We start from the raw sequence: 17,500 nt of genomic DNA on the forward strand, positions 1-17,500 counted from the left end.
AGGCGTGCCTGTGCCCGCGCATGGCGCCAGCGGAGCAATGTGCCCACTTAAGAGCTGTGGGAAGTCAAAGACCTGCCTCTGCCTACTCAGCAGCGTCCAATTTGCATACTGATAGGGTGAGAATGCAATGCATGCACGCTGAGTCCGGGCTGCCTGGACAGCATGGCTTCACCACTGAACCCACTGCACTGTGCTTTTGTGCAGCTTCATTCACAAACTGCACACATAGTGACTTTCTATCAATAGCTACATATTGGCCAGGGAGGGATGCACCTATTATATTCTGTCTTGGTTTTTCTTTTTTTTAATATTTTTTCTTTGGCCGTTTCTCGTACTTGTGCTAAGAGAGGACTAGGGATAGGACGATAAGCGATATTATTGTTTATCGCGATAAAAAACACTCACACTAATCATATCGTGGAGATTTAATTTATCGTGAAATCGTCCTCTGTCATTCACTGGGGTCAATTCACCTTTTATTTGCTGAGCTGAATATACCATACCACTTAAACCCTCTATTGGTAAAATGTACTTATATAATATACGTACTTGATACAGTCTTTTTTTCACTCTCTACCAAATGTCTTTGCCAAAAAATTGCAGATCTACAAGCTCACAAGATTATCGCGATAATATCGTAAATCATGATTTCTATGGTCACAATAATCGTGATATGAAATGTTCATATCGTCCCATCCCTAGAGAGGACAGTGTTGAGAGACAGGGACTTGAGAGATGTCAGAGAGAGGGAACAACATGCAACATGGGTCTGTAGAAAGACATGCAGCATAAGTCTCTAGAAATAATGTCTCCAAACACAATGGAAAATGTATATCGCATTTCTGAAAAGAAATGTCTTTTACATCGAAAATAAATACATGTCTTGTAAATGTATATATGCTAAAGTTTCAGAATATACAAAAATGGCCAAAACATTGTAGTTCATTTGAAATTATAGGCCCCAAAATATTTATTTTTTGTATTATTTTGCATTGTAATAATAATAATAATCTTTATTTGTATAGCACTTTTTAAGACAGAGTCACAAAGTGCTTGACAGAAGAAGCAATGGTGCAACAAAAAAGTGCAATATGAAAAAAGAAAATAAGAATATATGAAAAGCAGACAAGGAAGAATAAAAACATAGGTTAAAATCACGAGTGCTAGGGGTTGAAGGCAGCTCTATAGAGGTGGGTTTTTAGCAGTGATTTAAAGTCTTATTTCTTCGGGTAGGGCATTCCAAAGCGCCATTACTGAAATAGACCCACGGAATCCATTTGATTCATACACTGTCTGTAAATGTGTTAATGTATCCATTCGTTACTCGGAGAGTTGTGTAACCAAATGGACTCTTTGGTTATACATTACTTGTGCACTCTCTGAGTTATGAGTTGTGTACTAATCTATCATGTACCCATGGATTATTCCAAGGTGACATCCAGCAGAATCCTCTCTGTAGCCTCAGTAAATAATACTCTGTAAATAACGTACGTGTGTGTATACACTAAGCCTGGGAAATGTAAAGACCAGCACATCCAGGGACGTGCTGGGCCCCTGATTCAGCCCGGGAAAAAGAGTTGGAGAGGCCCTCATTGCGCGCTATAGAGAGAGATCTCTCTCTATAGCGCTGCTGCTACTCAAAGATTTGTGACAAAGTGACAAGCCAGTGGGCCAATTACATGAGTTATATTTCTTCGTTGTCGGGTGGAAACCTTGTATGTCCAAAACTGTTTGTTTTGTATTTATCATTTTAAAAAATGATTTAAACTAGTGAAAACAGCCGATCTACAAGCACACAACGCCTCGCACCAGATCGGCTGTTTTCACTACTTTTGTGAGAGTGCCTTGTATGATGAAGCAGGGCTTTGCTTTGCAAAAAAATTTACAAATTTGAAACTTGGAGATACAAGGTTTCTGCTCGACAGTGACGATTTACTTTGTTGGCCACCCAGACCCCAAAATGGAACAAAGACATTTTATTTTAATTTCTTTTCCTAATGGCCGGCCTGGACCGGCCGGGAATGAACCGGCCGTTCGGGAGTTGTCCCGCTTTTGTGTGTGTGTGTGTGTGTGTGTGTGTGCGTATGCTGTACACCAGGGGCGTGTAGAGAATGTTGGAGAGGCAGGGGAAATTTCAAAAATGTGCCTTTGGTGAAAATATTGAAAATAGCAGACCTCCAAGCTCTCAAGTTGTGAGCTTGGAGGTCGGCTATTTTCGGTACTTGATAGCACACTAAACTAAGCATCATCAAGTGAATACTGGAGATGTGGCGTAACGGCATGGATTTCTACACTGAGAGAGGTCAATTCTTTCGACATAAGATGCTGCATTCAAGTTCAGGTGAGTTTGGACGAGGCAATTCTATTGAATGCTGCCTTCAGGTATGGCATGGAAAGAGGGCATTTGCGTTTCTTTCACAATAGTAAAAACTGCATTTATGGTTCTGGAGAGCGGGTAAAAGGGCAGGAGCTCAAGCCCCCTTTGATGTCTATGTGTGCACGTGCCTGCGTTGCACAGTCATACAGACCTCAAATGCCCCGTCCCACCGTCCTCCTGAGATGCCCCTAATGTCCTCCACGTCCTTCCCACTGCCAGGGATAATGGCTCTCATAACGTGTATGGCTCATTACTGCTGCTCACTGCGGTTCAGTCCAGCCCAGCGCAGGCAGGGAAGCAGCCAAAAAAGTCAACATTTGTCATCGAGAGTCTGCCACTTTAGAAAAGTCACTAATGCGCTATTTGAACAGCGGCGTGAGTGCTCCTCTGGTTTTTAATGGACAGAGAGAAGGTGGAATGAGCAGAGAGAGAGAGGGAGAGAGAGAGAGAGAGAGAGAGAGAGGGAGAGAGAGTGAGAGGTGGATCTGTGGGATGTCTATAATCACACCTGTGCACGCGACAAACCCCAGAGGAATGGTGGGTGGCAGTCGCTCAGGGGTGAGTAGAGTGGCCGCTTGGCAACGGGAAGGTATCCCGGTTCGATCCCGGGCTCCCCCAGAGTTAGTGTCGATTCTGTCAAAGTGTCCTTGAGCAAGACACCGAACCCCTAGTTGCTCCCGATGAGCAGGTCGGTGCCTTGCATGGTTTTCCTCCACCATTGGGGTATGAATGTGTGTGTGAATGGTCTTTGTAAAGCGCCCTGGATAAAGGTGCTATATAAATGCACCTTTTACCAAGAATCTACAGTCCAGATGGCGCTATTGATATTCCACGCTTGTGTTCAGTGGAAATGTTCCGACATCATTTTATTTCCTCCTGATATTGATTCCGGTATCCAAATTTCATTAACGGTCGATACCGAGTAGCCATCCGAGCCACCAGTGTGTAAAAATTGGTAAACATCGGTACAACTTCTATACATTAGTGCAAGTAAACAGAGTGAGCGAATCTACTGAGGGATATTTACAGATTGAATATATTTACAGATTGAATGCAGTTTTTTTGTCCTTGTTCGGGGCACTGACAGCCTCAGGGGGGGGGAAACTCTTGGCTGAGCCTTGAGCCCTGGGCTTTGAGACACCTCGGGAACAAACGCTCCATTACTGGGGTGGTGTTTGTCCTTCATGATCCTTTTTGCCCTGCTCAAGCATCTGCTGTTTTTGTAGGAAATGAAGGGAAAAAACTGGACTCGCGACCCACAAATGGGTCCCGACCCAGTGTTTGTGTAACAGCGTATTAAAAGATGTTTCCAAGTTTGTACAAGGCGCAGAACAAAATGCAGCGCCTAAACTTGCTGTATAATTTTCAGCTGACGGGAGGTTTTTGGTGTGTTAAGCATCGTGCAGATTTTCAACCAAAACAATGTTTTTGTTGTCACTTTGTATGACATGCTTAAAATAACGATTTCTCACAGACAGGCTCCATTTAGCTCCCTAAATCCCACATCTGACGATGACAGTCCAGACATAAGCACACCGGAGACAGACAGCATCAGCTTTCTCTCCGCCTAGCCTCATCAGGCATACGATTAAGCTCTTAAACACATTGAATAAACGGTTGTAAAATCGGCAATGGGTGTTTGGCATGAACATTTTTCACATAGTCGACACCTCATTCACACAGGTTAAGGCAGGTTATGCTCATAGCGTTGCACCGAGTGCTGCTCTATGAGCTTGTAGACCTGCAATGTTTTGAAGAATCACACATTCATACACCGATGGCGGAGGAAACCATGCAAGGCACCAACCTGCTCACCGGGAGAAACCAAGGGTTCGGAGTCTTGCTCAAGGACACTTCGACACTAACTCTGGGGGAACCCGGGATCGAGCTGGGAACCCTTCTGTGTTCTAATGAGGGTCTGTCTACCCCTGAGCCACTGCCGCCCAAGGGTCTCAAGAGTTAAAGATCTATAAGGGTCCATTTGGTTACCAACTCTCCATCATTTAGCTGGGGACCACCTAGAACCCCCTCAGGGACCACTGATTGAAAACCACTGCTTTACAACGTCCATATAGTTTTGCCCCAGACGTTGGCAGCTGCTGCTGAGTCTACATCAATGTTTCTCAACCTTTTTTCTGCATGGGCACACTTTTCATGTCCCAAGAATCCATGGGCACACCAACATAATACGGGGGTGTAAATATCGTCACTGTCGGGCAGAAACCTTGTATCTCCAATTTTCAAATGTGTACGTTTCTTCGCAAAGTAAAGCCCTGCTTCATCATACAAGGCTGTCGCACAACAGTAGTGAAAACAGCAGATCTACAAGCACACAACGCCTCGCACCGCGAGGCGTTGTGTGCTTGTAGATCGGCTGTTTTTACTAGTTTAAATCATTTTTAAAATGATAAATACAATACTAGCTTTCAAGCAGTTTCAAGGGGTACACTTGACCCTTCTCAGGGGCACGCCAAAAGTCCCCAGGCACAGTGGTTGAGAAACACTGGTCTACATCTACACCACAAACTACCTCCATGCATCCCGCCCAGTTTTTTTCCCTGTCGGTCCAGGGAGAATCGAAACCGGCGACCTTCTGGCAACGAGTTGCGCTCCTCTGACCTTTTAGGCCACCGCTGCCACCCCAAAAATCAATCCCAGAATGTGATTTGTGATGACCTCACCGTTCTTCCACCATCACATGGCTGCTGTAGAGGAGCTGCAGGGCATCCTGCCATCGCTCAGTGCTTCCTGCCCTCAGTGCACGGCCCTCCAAACCATGACTCATCAGCACACGCTGTCCTCACCGCTCTCTCTCCCCCTCTCCCCCTCTGTCTGTCTGTAAATGGTAAATGGTGCATTTATATAGTGCCTTTATCCATGGCATTCACCTACTCACTCACACATTCATACACCGATGGCGGAGGAAACCATGCAAGGCCCCAGCCTGCCCATCGGGAGCAATTAAGGGTTCAGAGTCTTGCTCAAGGACTCTTCGACACGAACTCTGGGGGAGCCTGGGCCTCCATGTTCTAAGACGGCAACTCTACCCCTGAGCCACTGTCCGCCCCCTGTCTCTCTCTCTCTCTCTCTCTCTCTCTCTCTCTCTCTCTCTGTCTCTCATGGATAATTTCAGCTCACATCAAAATAGAGCACGCCAGCTACTAGCCTGGTGGGGGACACTATGTACAGTCACTAACGATGGCATCTTACCAGGGGTCATCAACAAAAAATAAAATTGCCCTGAGAAACCACTTACAGGCAGCAGCCGTTCGCAACTGGTAAAAAAAAAAAAAAAAGAAAAACTAGCCCAGCCCTACCCTCCCCTGCCACTTATTTGTATATACTTTGTTTAGACTTACTGTTTTCTTTTTTTGTTCTTTCATTTTATTTTATTTACATATCTACTGCATAGTACTGTGTTCTATTCGTCTGTCATTCAATGTTATATGAGATACTTAAATGGTTTCCTGTGGAAATAAGCTTAGTCTTTTCTAGGATGTCCTTTTAGTAGACCTTGTACCAGTGAACTGTACCGTCATGAAACTGTACCTTTTCCTATGCAAACTTCTAATAGTCTTCAATCAATCAATCAAAACATGTCCGTACATTTGTCCGTGGGCCTGTGGCAAACTAACTCTTTCTGTCTCTCCCTGTCTCTCTGTCTCTGTAGACCTCCTAGTGGACATGTTGGGAGTCATGGCCAGCTACAGCATCACAGTCAAAGAGCTGAAGCTGCTCTTCAGCATGCTGAGAGGAGACAACGGGATCTGGGTGAGTCATATTGTTCTGTTCTGCTACGCTGACCGGAGCAGTGGTGCGACTGAGAACACTCTGTAGGCCTGTTTTGTGTTTTATGTTTGATTTTATATCTACCTTTATTTTACAAATGAGGGGTTGAGAATACAAACTTGGAAAAAAAGGCTGATGCACACCTCAGAAGTTGGTGATGGGTGCGCAGGAAAAAAATGCATACCGGTATATTCAAAAAGGGATCTCTGATAATAAAATCAAAGAAAGGGACACACTGTAAAGATGTTGCAAAAAGAAAAAAATCTTATTTTTAAGCAATTAATAGTAACATAAATATATATAAAGAATAAATATTCTATTTTACAAATGAGGGGTCAACAACAATACTGTACTTACATTTAAAGCCCAATATGTCTACAAATGCTACACAAAATGCTACAAAATGTCATTTTGGGGATAAAAAAGAAATTGAAGGGGAAATGTAGATATTATAACTAGAACTGCTGTCGAGGTGCCAACTTGCGCCTTGTGCACAAGTAGGCCTTTGCTGGGGCAAGTAATGATGTACCGCAAATCATGCATAATTTGGACCATTTTCCAAAGCACACTGTTATCTTTATTTTAGTTTTTCACATTTTGGATAAAAGAAAAACAGCCAATGTGAGGTGCCCACAATGTTTAGGTGCCCATTGGAAATGTTCCCTCTACTACACTGTATTACTCTGTGTGTGTGTGTGTGTGTGTGTGTGCGTGTGTGCGTGTGCGCGTGTGCGTGCGTGCGTGCGTGCATGTGTACTGTGTGTGTGTATTTCTGCATGCGTGCACGTGCGCAGGGGGAAAAAAACAACAGAAATTCTGCTTACTTTGATGTGGTTGCATCAGCCATCTTCTAGATGTTCGCCACGCTGAAGCTGCAGAGGCTTAGTTTAGTGATATCTCTCATTCTGAATGAACGAACGCATCAAAACAGACCAGGACAACTGCACAATCAGCCGTGACAGACACAGGAATGCCATTTGCATCCAATTTTGTGTTGTGAAAACGTAACAAATCAGTGTTGATTTCGTCGACTAAAACTATGACGGAAAATGTTTGTCGACTGCGTTTTTTTCACTGACAAAAAGGAGATAAAAACTAAATAAAAACTAAGCTGTGATGACTAAAACGAAGACTAAATATATTGACAATTTTGTAAACAAAATAAAAACTTGACTAAAACATTAGGGAGGGACTAGTAAGTCATTTTATGTTTGGTTGCGTGCTGAAAATAGCCGATCTACAAGCTCACAATCTGTAACAGATCTGCTATTTTCAGCACACAACCAATTGTTACGATGCCATCAAGGCCTGCCAAAATACATTTCAGTTGACTAAATCAACTGTAGATTTAGTCGCCTAAAATCTTATGATATTTAGTTGACTAAAATTAGACTAAAACTAAAACTTTTCAGGTGACAACATTTTTACTTAAAGGAAATGACATTTTATACAAAAGACTATGACTAAAACTAAATCAAACTTTGCTGTAAAAAAAACAACACTGTAACAAATAAAATTACATCCTGCTATCACACCATGTAAACACACTGCTGACTGAGGTAGAGCAGCTTCTAGAGCAGTGGTCTTCGAACTTGTTCAAAGATTTTAGAAAGATTTTAGGAGAAAATGTTAGATCTACAAGCTCAAAACGACTCACATTGCAATGCATTGTGAGCTTGTAGATCGGATATTTTTTAAATTTCAAATGTATAGACGGTTCAAGTGGTTAAATAGATTCTGATGCTATATAAGAACCGCTGTTCTAGAGCAGTGTGTCTGTATACACTCTCTCTCTCTCTCTCTCTCTCTCTCTCTCTCTCTCTCTCTCTCTCTCTCTATCTCTCTCTCTCTCCATACCCTCACCATCCCCCACCCCCAACACACACACACACACACACACACACACACACACACACACACACACACACACACACACACACACACACACACACACACACACACACACACACACACACACACACACGCACCCCCAGTGGTCCTCTTCAGAGACTGATTGATTCTGGGTTGCCATGGTATTGATAATGTGTTGTCGGGGGCGGGCGGAGGTGATTGAGGACTTATCGATCCAGTGTGGTTGAGGCAATGTTGTGATGTCACTGCTGTCATACATGACGACCTCTCTCTCTCTCTCTCTCTCTCTCTCTCTCTCTCTCTCTCTCTCTCTCTCTCCTCTCCTCTCCTCTCCTCTCCTCTCCTCTCCTCTCCTCAGCCCAGACATGCCATCAAGTTGCTGTCCGTGTTGAACCAGATGCCTCAGAGACATGGTCCTGACACCTTCTTCAACTTCCCTGGGCGCAGTGCAGCGGTGAGAGACAGCACACGCACGCACGCACGCACGCACGCACGCACGCACGCACGCACGCACACACACACACACACACACACACACGTACGCATGCACGCACGCACGTGCACATACGCATGCATGCACACACGCACGCACACGCACCACAAAAACATTAGCATTCCTTTGGCATCCACATGTTAGTTAGGCCCCTACAGGAGACCATGCAATGATGGGTTAGTAGTGTAAACGGAGTGGTGAGTGACTGATGGACATGTCCATGGCGGTTAAAGATGGACTGATTTACCAGCGTTCATTTCATCGACTAAAACTATGACGAAGGTTTTGCTATGATGACCGAAGCTATGACTAAATATATTGACAATTTTGTCAACAAAGTAAAAAAAAAAGAAAAGAAAAAATACCTAGACTGAAATGCTATGGAGGGACTAGTGGAGACAAGTCATTTCATGCTTGGGATAGCAGACCTACAAGCTTTTAGATCTGCTATTTTCGTCAGGCAGCATTACGACGGCATTACGGCCCGCCAAGATACATTTAGTTGACTAAAATCAACTGTAGATTTATTCGACTAAAATCTTAATATAGTCTGGTCAACTAAAACTAGACTATCACTAAAAATCAAACCCATGTTTGAAGTGAGCGGTGTGTGTGTGTGTGTGTGTGTGTGCGTGTGCGTGTGTGTGTGTGTGTGTGTGTGTGTGTGTGTGTGTGTGCGTGGCCTGCTCAACAGCACTACTTGGTCACCCAGGCCTGCCACTGGTCACCAGCGGTATTGCCATGCTACAAATAACAAACTAACATACCTACACACACTCACGCTAAGGAGACGGTGTGACACCGCTCAAACACATTTCAGATGACTAGGATACGACAAAAACTAAATGGAATTTCATACAAAAGACTATATGACTAAAAACAATTCCAAATCCATTTGCTGTCTAAATGAACCCTGATGTGTGTTGTCCCCCCCACCCTGCAGGCCATAGCGTTGCCCCCCATCGCTAAGTGGCCGTACCAGAACGGATTCACCCTGAACACCTGGTTCAGGCAGGACCCCCTGAACAACATCAACGTGGACAAAGATAAACCCTACCTGTACTGGTGAGTATCAGAGGCATCACCACTTCTAAAATGGCGAAAACAGTGGGCCTACGGGCTTGGCGATGCGTTGAGAGGCTGTAGATCCACTATTTTCGTGATTTGTTTTGCGGGCGAAAAGAGAAAATGCTTGAAGATTTTCGCCTATAATGACATTCCCACAATTGCACGTGGTGGTGGTTAATACATTGTTGTCAGCTTCTATCCAGCTTTTATCCCCAAAGGGAATTTTTTCCCACAACTTGCTGGATTCTAGCACAGACATGTACCATTATAATTTCAAGTCCTACAGTCCTACTACAGTGTAGGTCATAGAGGGCATAAACGTGAATAGAGGTGAACTTATTAACCACTTTCATCCTGGATTCCCTTCTTTGGAATGTCATTCTAGGTGAAAATGATATACAGCAGGCGAATAAGTATACTAAACTAAGGCTTACAGTAAGTTAATTAATCGATTGACAGACAACGTATCAGATTAATCTATTTAACGATGCATCACGCAAACAACTGTAATTTGGCTGGGTTTCAGATAACTTGTGATGAGTATTTAAAAAAAATGGCATAGTTTAACCTATTTAGGCCTAGAATTATTGAATGCTTTAACCAGTGAAAAATAGCTGATCTATAAGCTCACAGCGCGGCACCGAGTGCCGCGCTGCGAGCTTGTAGATCTGCTATTTTTTTCAAAAAGTCGTGAAAATGTGTGCAAATCTTTGAATATATGTATTTTCAAAGCGAACGTTTGTAACTCAAATTTTGCTTCTGGGTGGTCCCTGGAACTAGATATTTTGAGATGGGTGTCCGTGGCCAAATACATATCATTTTGGGGGTCCTTGACATGAAAAGGTTTGAGAACCACTGACATAGTAGTCTCTCAAGAACAGACTAACTGAGCTCCAGTTAAGTGAAAAAGACCTTTTTTTTGGACGATGGCTGGCCAGATCGCTGACATAGAAAAATCTTAGAAGGATTCAAAAGACAGAATCGGGTCAAAATTCTTATTTTCACGATTTTTCAAAAATAGCAGATCTACAAGCTACAAGCTCGCAGCGCGGCACTCGGTGCCACACAGTATATTCTGTCAGCAGTGAAAGCAGTGACAGTTTGGAACAGAGAGGAGAGGAACTATAGTCTCAGCAAATGTCTGAAATCCCTCTCCAGTGTCCATGGATAAAACCACAAACTGTCGCAAGAAATAACAAAACCTCCATACCTCCGTGACAAATTTCCCACAGAGAGTCAGAACCACGATATAACCATTTTAACCGTTGTATCTACCATATTGTCGCTGTCGGCCAGAAACCTCGTATCTCCAAGTTTCAAATTTGTCGTTTTTTTCGCTAAGTAAAGCCCTGCTTCATCATACACGGCCGTCGCACAAAACTAGTGGAAACAGCCGATCTACAAGCACACAACGCCTCGCACGTTTTCACTAGTCTAGTTCATTTTTCAAATGATAAATACAAAACAAACGCTTTTGGACATGCAAGGTTTCCACCCCACAACGATGATATGAATCCAGGTAATAACCACAAAGATGCGCACAACTGCTCCAGCGTCTAGAGACACAGAGCAAGCTGTAATGAATTCGATCAGACTGAGGGGGTTGGGGGTAATAATAATAATAATAATAATCTTTATTTGTATAGCACCTTTCATGATATGAAATGCAGCTCAAAGTGTTTACAGAGCAACGAATCAGCACAAGTGCTTTACAGAATAAGTACAAATGATTAACAATAAAGCAGAAAAGAAAAGTTCAAACCTAATGAATAACAGCACAGAGATTTAAATATCAACTCAAAGCAAGAGTGAAGAAATAGGTCTTGAGCTGTGGAAGGTTGCTTGCTTTTTTCCACTCAAAGTGTTTTTGTTACAGTCAAGTAAAGGCCATGTTAGACATCACGGTGAGTTAATTGCTTCCAGAGTCGTTATAGTCCACTTTCAACCTGGTTTTTGCTCGTTTTTCTTTCACAAGCCATCGCAGCACGACACCTTGTGAGCTTTTTGGTAGGTCTGATATTTTCGCTCTGCGACACCATCAATAAGGCTTAAGTGGTTATTAGCCACATGGAGGCGTTTCTACCGATTTGCAGACAGCTGCTGCAGCTCCCATCCCCAGAGGGCTTTTATGGTTGAGTTGACATGGCATCCCACCTTTTTTTCGTATTAATTTTTGAGACTTTTTGGCAAGCCTTGGAATGAAACCGATCACTCAAAACGCCGGTGTCCTCCGACCCATTTGAGAGTGACTTAACGACTCAAACCCCAGCATCACCGGCTCACAGCGCGACACGTTGTATCACGTTGTATCACGTTGTGAGATTATCGGCTGTTTTCAGGGGAAGCTTTCCCCACAATAACAGAGCGTACGCTAGTATAGAGCCCTGAGGAACTCCGCTCAACCATAATATGGGGTTCTAGTGGTTAAACTAACCTCCCTCTATGGGGACGCGTACAACGCTAACACCGATGGCAAAAAAAAAAAAAAAGGTTAGTTAAAAATCTGGTAAAATATTCTTCCCCCTTTCCTCTCAAATCCCCTGTCTGCTTTTCCTAATTCCCCAATTTTTATCCAGACCACAGAATCAAGCCCAAGTGTTCCCTCGACCTGACGTCTGGGCGTTCGACTCCACTGACTCAATTAATATGAACGTTAATAGATAAACAGATAATGAATAAGAGCATAACTTTGAAATGTCAGGGCACTCCATTAACCCATTTAGGCCTGGAATTATTGAATGCTTTAACCTGTGAAAAATAGCAGATCTACAAGCTCACAGCGCGGCACCGAGTGCCGCGCTGCGAGCTTGTAGATCTGCTATTTTTGAAAAAGTCGTGAAAATGTGTGCAAATCTTTGACTATAATGTATTTTCAAAGCGAACGTTTGTAACTCAAATTTTGCTTCTGGGTGGTCCCTGGAACTAGATATTTTGAGATGGGTGTCCGTGGCCAAATACATAACATTTTGGGGGTCCTTGACATGAAAAGGTTTGAGAACCACTGACATAGTAGTCTCTCAAGAACAGACTAACTGAGCTCCATTTAAGTGAAAAGGACCTTTTCTTTGACGATGGCTGGCCAGATTGCTGACACAGAAACATAGGTTTTTTTTTAAAAAACCTTAGAAGGATTCAAAAGACACTTTTTTTTTTTTTAAAATAGCAGATCTACAAGCTCGCAGCGCGGCACTCGGTGCCGCGCTGTGAGCGTGTATATCTGCTATTTTTCAATAGTTAAAGCATAAAATAATGATACACAATATATGTACCCGTTCTGAATGGGTTAAGGAGTGGGCGCTGCCTGCCCCGGATGGGGAGGTGATGATGTACATTGGTGTGAGTCTCTGCGCTGCCGTAGCCTCCGGGCTCCTCCGTTCGTTCCTCGGCTGTCCGTAAGTGTGAGCCGTTAGCTACCGTGACGCTTCATTAGCTCTGACCTTTGATTTAATTGAACTCTCCCACCTCCCCGCCCCCCGTTCCGCGCTCCTTCCTGCCTGCCTTCCTTACTTCCTAGCTCTGGTCCTTAGAAGCGTTAGAAGGAGGTCTCCTTAACGCTATGGTACCGCTATGGCCCTTGCGCCCACAGGAAAGGCTGCGCTCACTCTCGTCTTTAGTAAAAAATAATGAATATGGTTTCGCTTTAGGGAGTTGAAAGCCTACGTTTCCTGGTGGGAGAACTCTGAGCCCCCCCACCTCACGTCTCACTTTTTTGGGCCAGAAAAGAAAATATTTCACCGGAAGGCAAATTCTGGTCTGTGGAATTTTTCTGTAGAGGGCACAGTTCCTTGTGAAACGTTTTACTTTCTGGCCAAAAAGTGTATTTTATATGTGAGGTGCGAGGGTTGCATGTCTCCATTCCGACATGTCTCCATTACGACATGTGTCCATTCCGACATTAACCCTATACCTAACCCTAACCAATAACCATAAACCCAACCTCTATGGAAGTGTTGCCACTCCGACAATACAAAGTCAATGACGGAGTGGCGACATGTCGGAATGGAGAGCGCCCCCCAGGTGGGAGGTGGGGGGATGATTTTCCAAAAATGACATCGCATCGTGCGACACTAGGTGCCTTTTTTCTGCGAAAGCTCTCTCCGCAATACGGATGCTGGGATTTAAAATGTTAACAATTTTTCGGACTGATTAAAAAAGGGTGCCAGGGAGTTATTATTTCCAACGTTGAATTGGAACTTTATAAGTACAATTGTCAAATTTCCACTTTCCAGTTTCCACTTCCATTTTACGGTATGAAAGGTTAAATCTAGTCAGCATTTACATCCCAAATCCTATGTCTGATAATGCAGGCTAGAAAACTGATGTTTTAGTCCCTGGTGCTGCTGCTGTCTTGGCTGTCATCGTCAGATGTGGGACTTTAGGGTGCTAAATGGAGCCTGGACTAGTGTCAGTATTTATATACGCATGTCATACAATATGACAACAAATTGTTTGTTAGGAAATCTGTGCGATCCTTAAGGCACCAAAAAGATTCGTCAGCTGGAAATTATACAGCAGATTGAGACATTGTATTTGTTCTCTGCCTTGTAGGAACTCGAATAAAGACACATCTATATAAAAATAGATACATTTGGAAGTCTCTGAAGTGTTCCATTAATACATTGGATATTTCCACATGTGCTGCCTTTGTTCCTCTACCGCTGAATGGAACGAGACCCTGTGCATCTCAACAGTCTGCTGAAGCATCGGCCTTTTGTGGATATAAGTGTGTGTCTGTGGGTGTGTGTGTGCAGGGACGTGCTGGCCATTGGGAAAAGCGGGACAACTCCCGAATGGCCGGTTCATTCCCGGCCGTTCCAGGCCGGCCATTAGGAAAAAATAAAAGTAAAATGTCGGTAAAGTTTCAAATGTATATATTTTTTTTTCTCAAAGCAAAGCCCTGCTTCATTATACAAGGCCGTTGCACAAAAGTAGTGAAAACAGCAGATCTACAAGCACACAACGCCTCGCGGTGCGAGGCGTTGTGTGCTTGTAGATCGGCTGTTTTCACTAGTTTAAATCATTTTTAAAATGATAAATACAAAACAAACGGTTTTGGACATACAAGGTTTCCACCCGACAACGACGAAATATAACTCATGTACAGTAATTGGCCCACTGGCTTGTCGCCCAGCATGTCGCTGTGTGTGTGTGTTGGTACAGTATGTGTATCAACAATTTTCAATTGTAATATGATCATCATGAGTGCTAGGAGGACAGACGTGTACAGCACTGACCATCGTCAGTATACGACAGTCCCATATGACACAAGGGATTATCTCCATTTATTACCCGGCTTGGTTGAATGCTTGCTTCTGATTGGTCAAGCGCTGAAATCAGCGGTGAATTATAGGCGTATAATGACCGCTCCGCTCTATAACGGACCACTGCCTAATAAGGCTCAGAACACCTACTGCACTCACTCAGGCTGCGCTGTGTGAATCTTGTGCCGTATCCAACATGTCAGCCATGTAAACAAACACACAGCATCATTTACAACTAAACGTTTCTCTCAAGAATGTTTTTCAAAACATTTGAGACCATAAATGGCCGACGCAGTATCAGAAAATACAGCAGTCTGTAAACATGGAAATACTTCGTTTTGTTTTTAGTTTTGTGTCAAATTATTAATTTTATTGAGTAGTAGGGTAATAAGCGGTGATTATCGAGTGATAGGTGCACGACAGGTCGGAGGTGGCATATCAACCTGTCGGGCTCCTATCACTCGATAATCACCGCTGAGCGAGATGTTATCCCTTACATATAGGGTTCTCAACATCTCCACGTATAGGCCAATCCAAATGTCAAACATTGAGTTTGACACTTATGGGTTTATCCCTATGCATGGGGTTCCTAGCCTGATGCCCCGAAACGTTCTTAATAGCCGCCCCATATTTCCTTTAGGAAATACGTCAAATTACCAAGAACGATTCGGGTACAGTACCTGTTTGATAATCGGGCGATAGGGCACTCTCGGAAGCTTGCGCGTCTGGTCTTGATCCATGCCTGATGATTTTCACCTGGCCGCCCGTTACAGCCTCCTTGTTGCACTTTCCTCCCAGAAGAAGAGTTTCTTTGTAGATGGGTCCGGCCGCCCTGTGCCAGATCGGGGGAAGGAGCTTCAAATTCTACATCCCTCAGCTTTCCACGTAAAACGAATGAGACAGAAGTAATTCTTCTAGTCTCTGCCACCGCACCTTGCAATATACCTTATACATTTTGTATAACACGGCTCTATTGTGAAAATAGCCGATCTACATGCTCACAAGTCACAACAACGCCTCGCGTTGTGACTCATGAGCATGTAGTTGTGACTTGTGAGCATGTAGATAGGCTATTTTCACAATGTCGGGCTCTAATATTTGACAATTTGGCCAATGTTTAATTTGCCATTTTAGAGGTATTAAAAAAGTCCTTAATTGTCACTTATGTGTGTCCAGATATCTTCTATACACTTACATTTTATGTCGGTTTGTTTACTGTTGAGTGAGAAAGCAATGTTGCACATTAAGTTAATCATCTGGGGAATCATTTGGGTTGAGAAGCACTGCTTTCCACCACTGGTAGAAGGTGGTGTGTCAGCAGGCGGGATGTGACTGGGCATCCTGTCTTGCTGGATGACACGGCAACGAGGATGATAAATGGCAGAGCTGCAGGAAGGATGAGAGGGGGGGGGGGGGGGGGGAGAGAGAGAGAGAGAGAGAGAGAGAGAGAGAGAGAGAGAGAGAGAGAGAGAGAGAGAGAGAGCATGTAATCCATGGTTTCCCCGGTAACCGGTTGTCATGGTGAGCCTGAGCTGAGCGAGGAGTGCATGCGGCACACGCTGGCTTCAGGTTCTTATCACGCTCCTCCAGTTGCAGCACACACACACACACACACACACACACACACACACACACACACACACACACACACACACACACACACAAACACGCACACGCGTACAGTATGCGCACGTACGCGCGCACACGCAGCTTTTTATTACTATACTTGTGAGGCCATTGACATTTTTAACACAGTGGTTTCATGCCATTTCAAAAACATAATGATAGTTTGTTGTAATCATGAGCCTAAAGCCAAAGATTAGCAGATCTACAATCCCTTGTGAGCTTGTAGATCGGCTATTTTCAAGTGCACGTCACCAGCGCGCAACTCTAAGCGTAAATCAGGCATAACTCTATCTGCTGATCCCTAAACCTAACCTCTAAATATCTAATCTTAAACCTAACCTCTTAATGTCTAATCTTAAAACTAACCTACATTATAAATGACCTAACCTCAACCAGAATATTGTTCTCATTGGAAACATATCTCTAAAAAAAAATATATATATATATATTTTAACCCATTATCACCTGAAAAATACGTAAAAATGTTTTCTAGGGTTTTCTGAATCTATGTTTCTATATCAGTGGTGCTCAACCTTTTCATGTCAAGGACCGCCTAGAATTATATGTATTTGACCGCGGACCCCCATCTCAAACTATTCCGTTCCAGGGACCAAGAGAAAGAAGGATTTGCGTTACAAATGTCTGCTTTTAAAAATATATACAGTACAGATTGCGAGGAAAATGGTCCTCGCAATGACTTATTTCTCATAATATTACTGTACTTGTGGGGACGTTTGGTCCACAAACACACACACACACACACACACACGCACACACGCGCGCACACACACACACACACACACACACACACACACACACACCCTCCCACTCCCCACTCCCTTTCTGACGGCGACCAACCTTGTCCGCTTGGAGACAGCGATAACGCACCCTTCGCCCTCTTAACATGCACCGGGAATTCACTTGAGAGGGATTTATACCTGCTGGAAGTGGGCCTCCGGCTATGTGGGAACGTGTGTGTGTGTGTGTGTGTGTGTGTGTGTGTGTGTGTGTGTG

The 17,500-nt window shown here is 43.7% G+C and overlaps 1 protein-coding gene across 1 annotated transcript in view; it reads left to right on the forward strand.

Annotated features, from left to right (window-relative positions):
* LOC308304331 (neurobeachin-like) overlaps positions 1–17,500 on the forward strand; it is a gene marked incomplete at both ends in the record, with an annotated part of 237,983 nt that overhangs the window by 80,269 nt on the left and 140,214 nt on the right. Inside the window, 3 exon segments of the mRNA XM_080748915.1 lie at positions 6,048–6,148; positions 8,397–8,492; positions 9,475–9,596. Coding sequence (XP_080605041.1) covers positions 6,048–6,148; positions 8,397–8,492; positions 9,475–9,596 — 319 coding nt within the window.

Source organism: Nannobrachium achirus (genome assembly GCF_963921795.1).
Source record: "Nannobrachium achirus genome assembly, chromosome: 19".
Lineage (NCBI taxonomy): Eukaryota > Metazoa > Chordata > Actinopteri > Myctophiformes > Myctophidae > Nannobrachium > Nannobrachium achirus.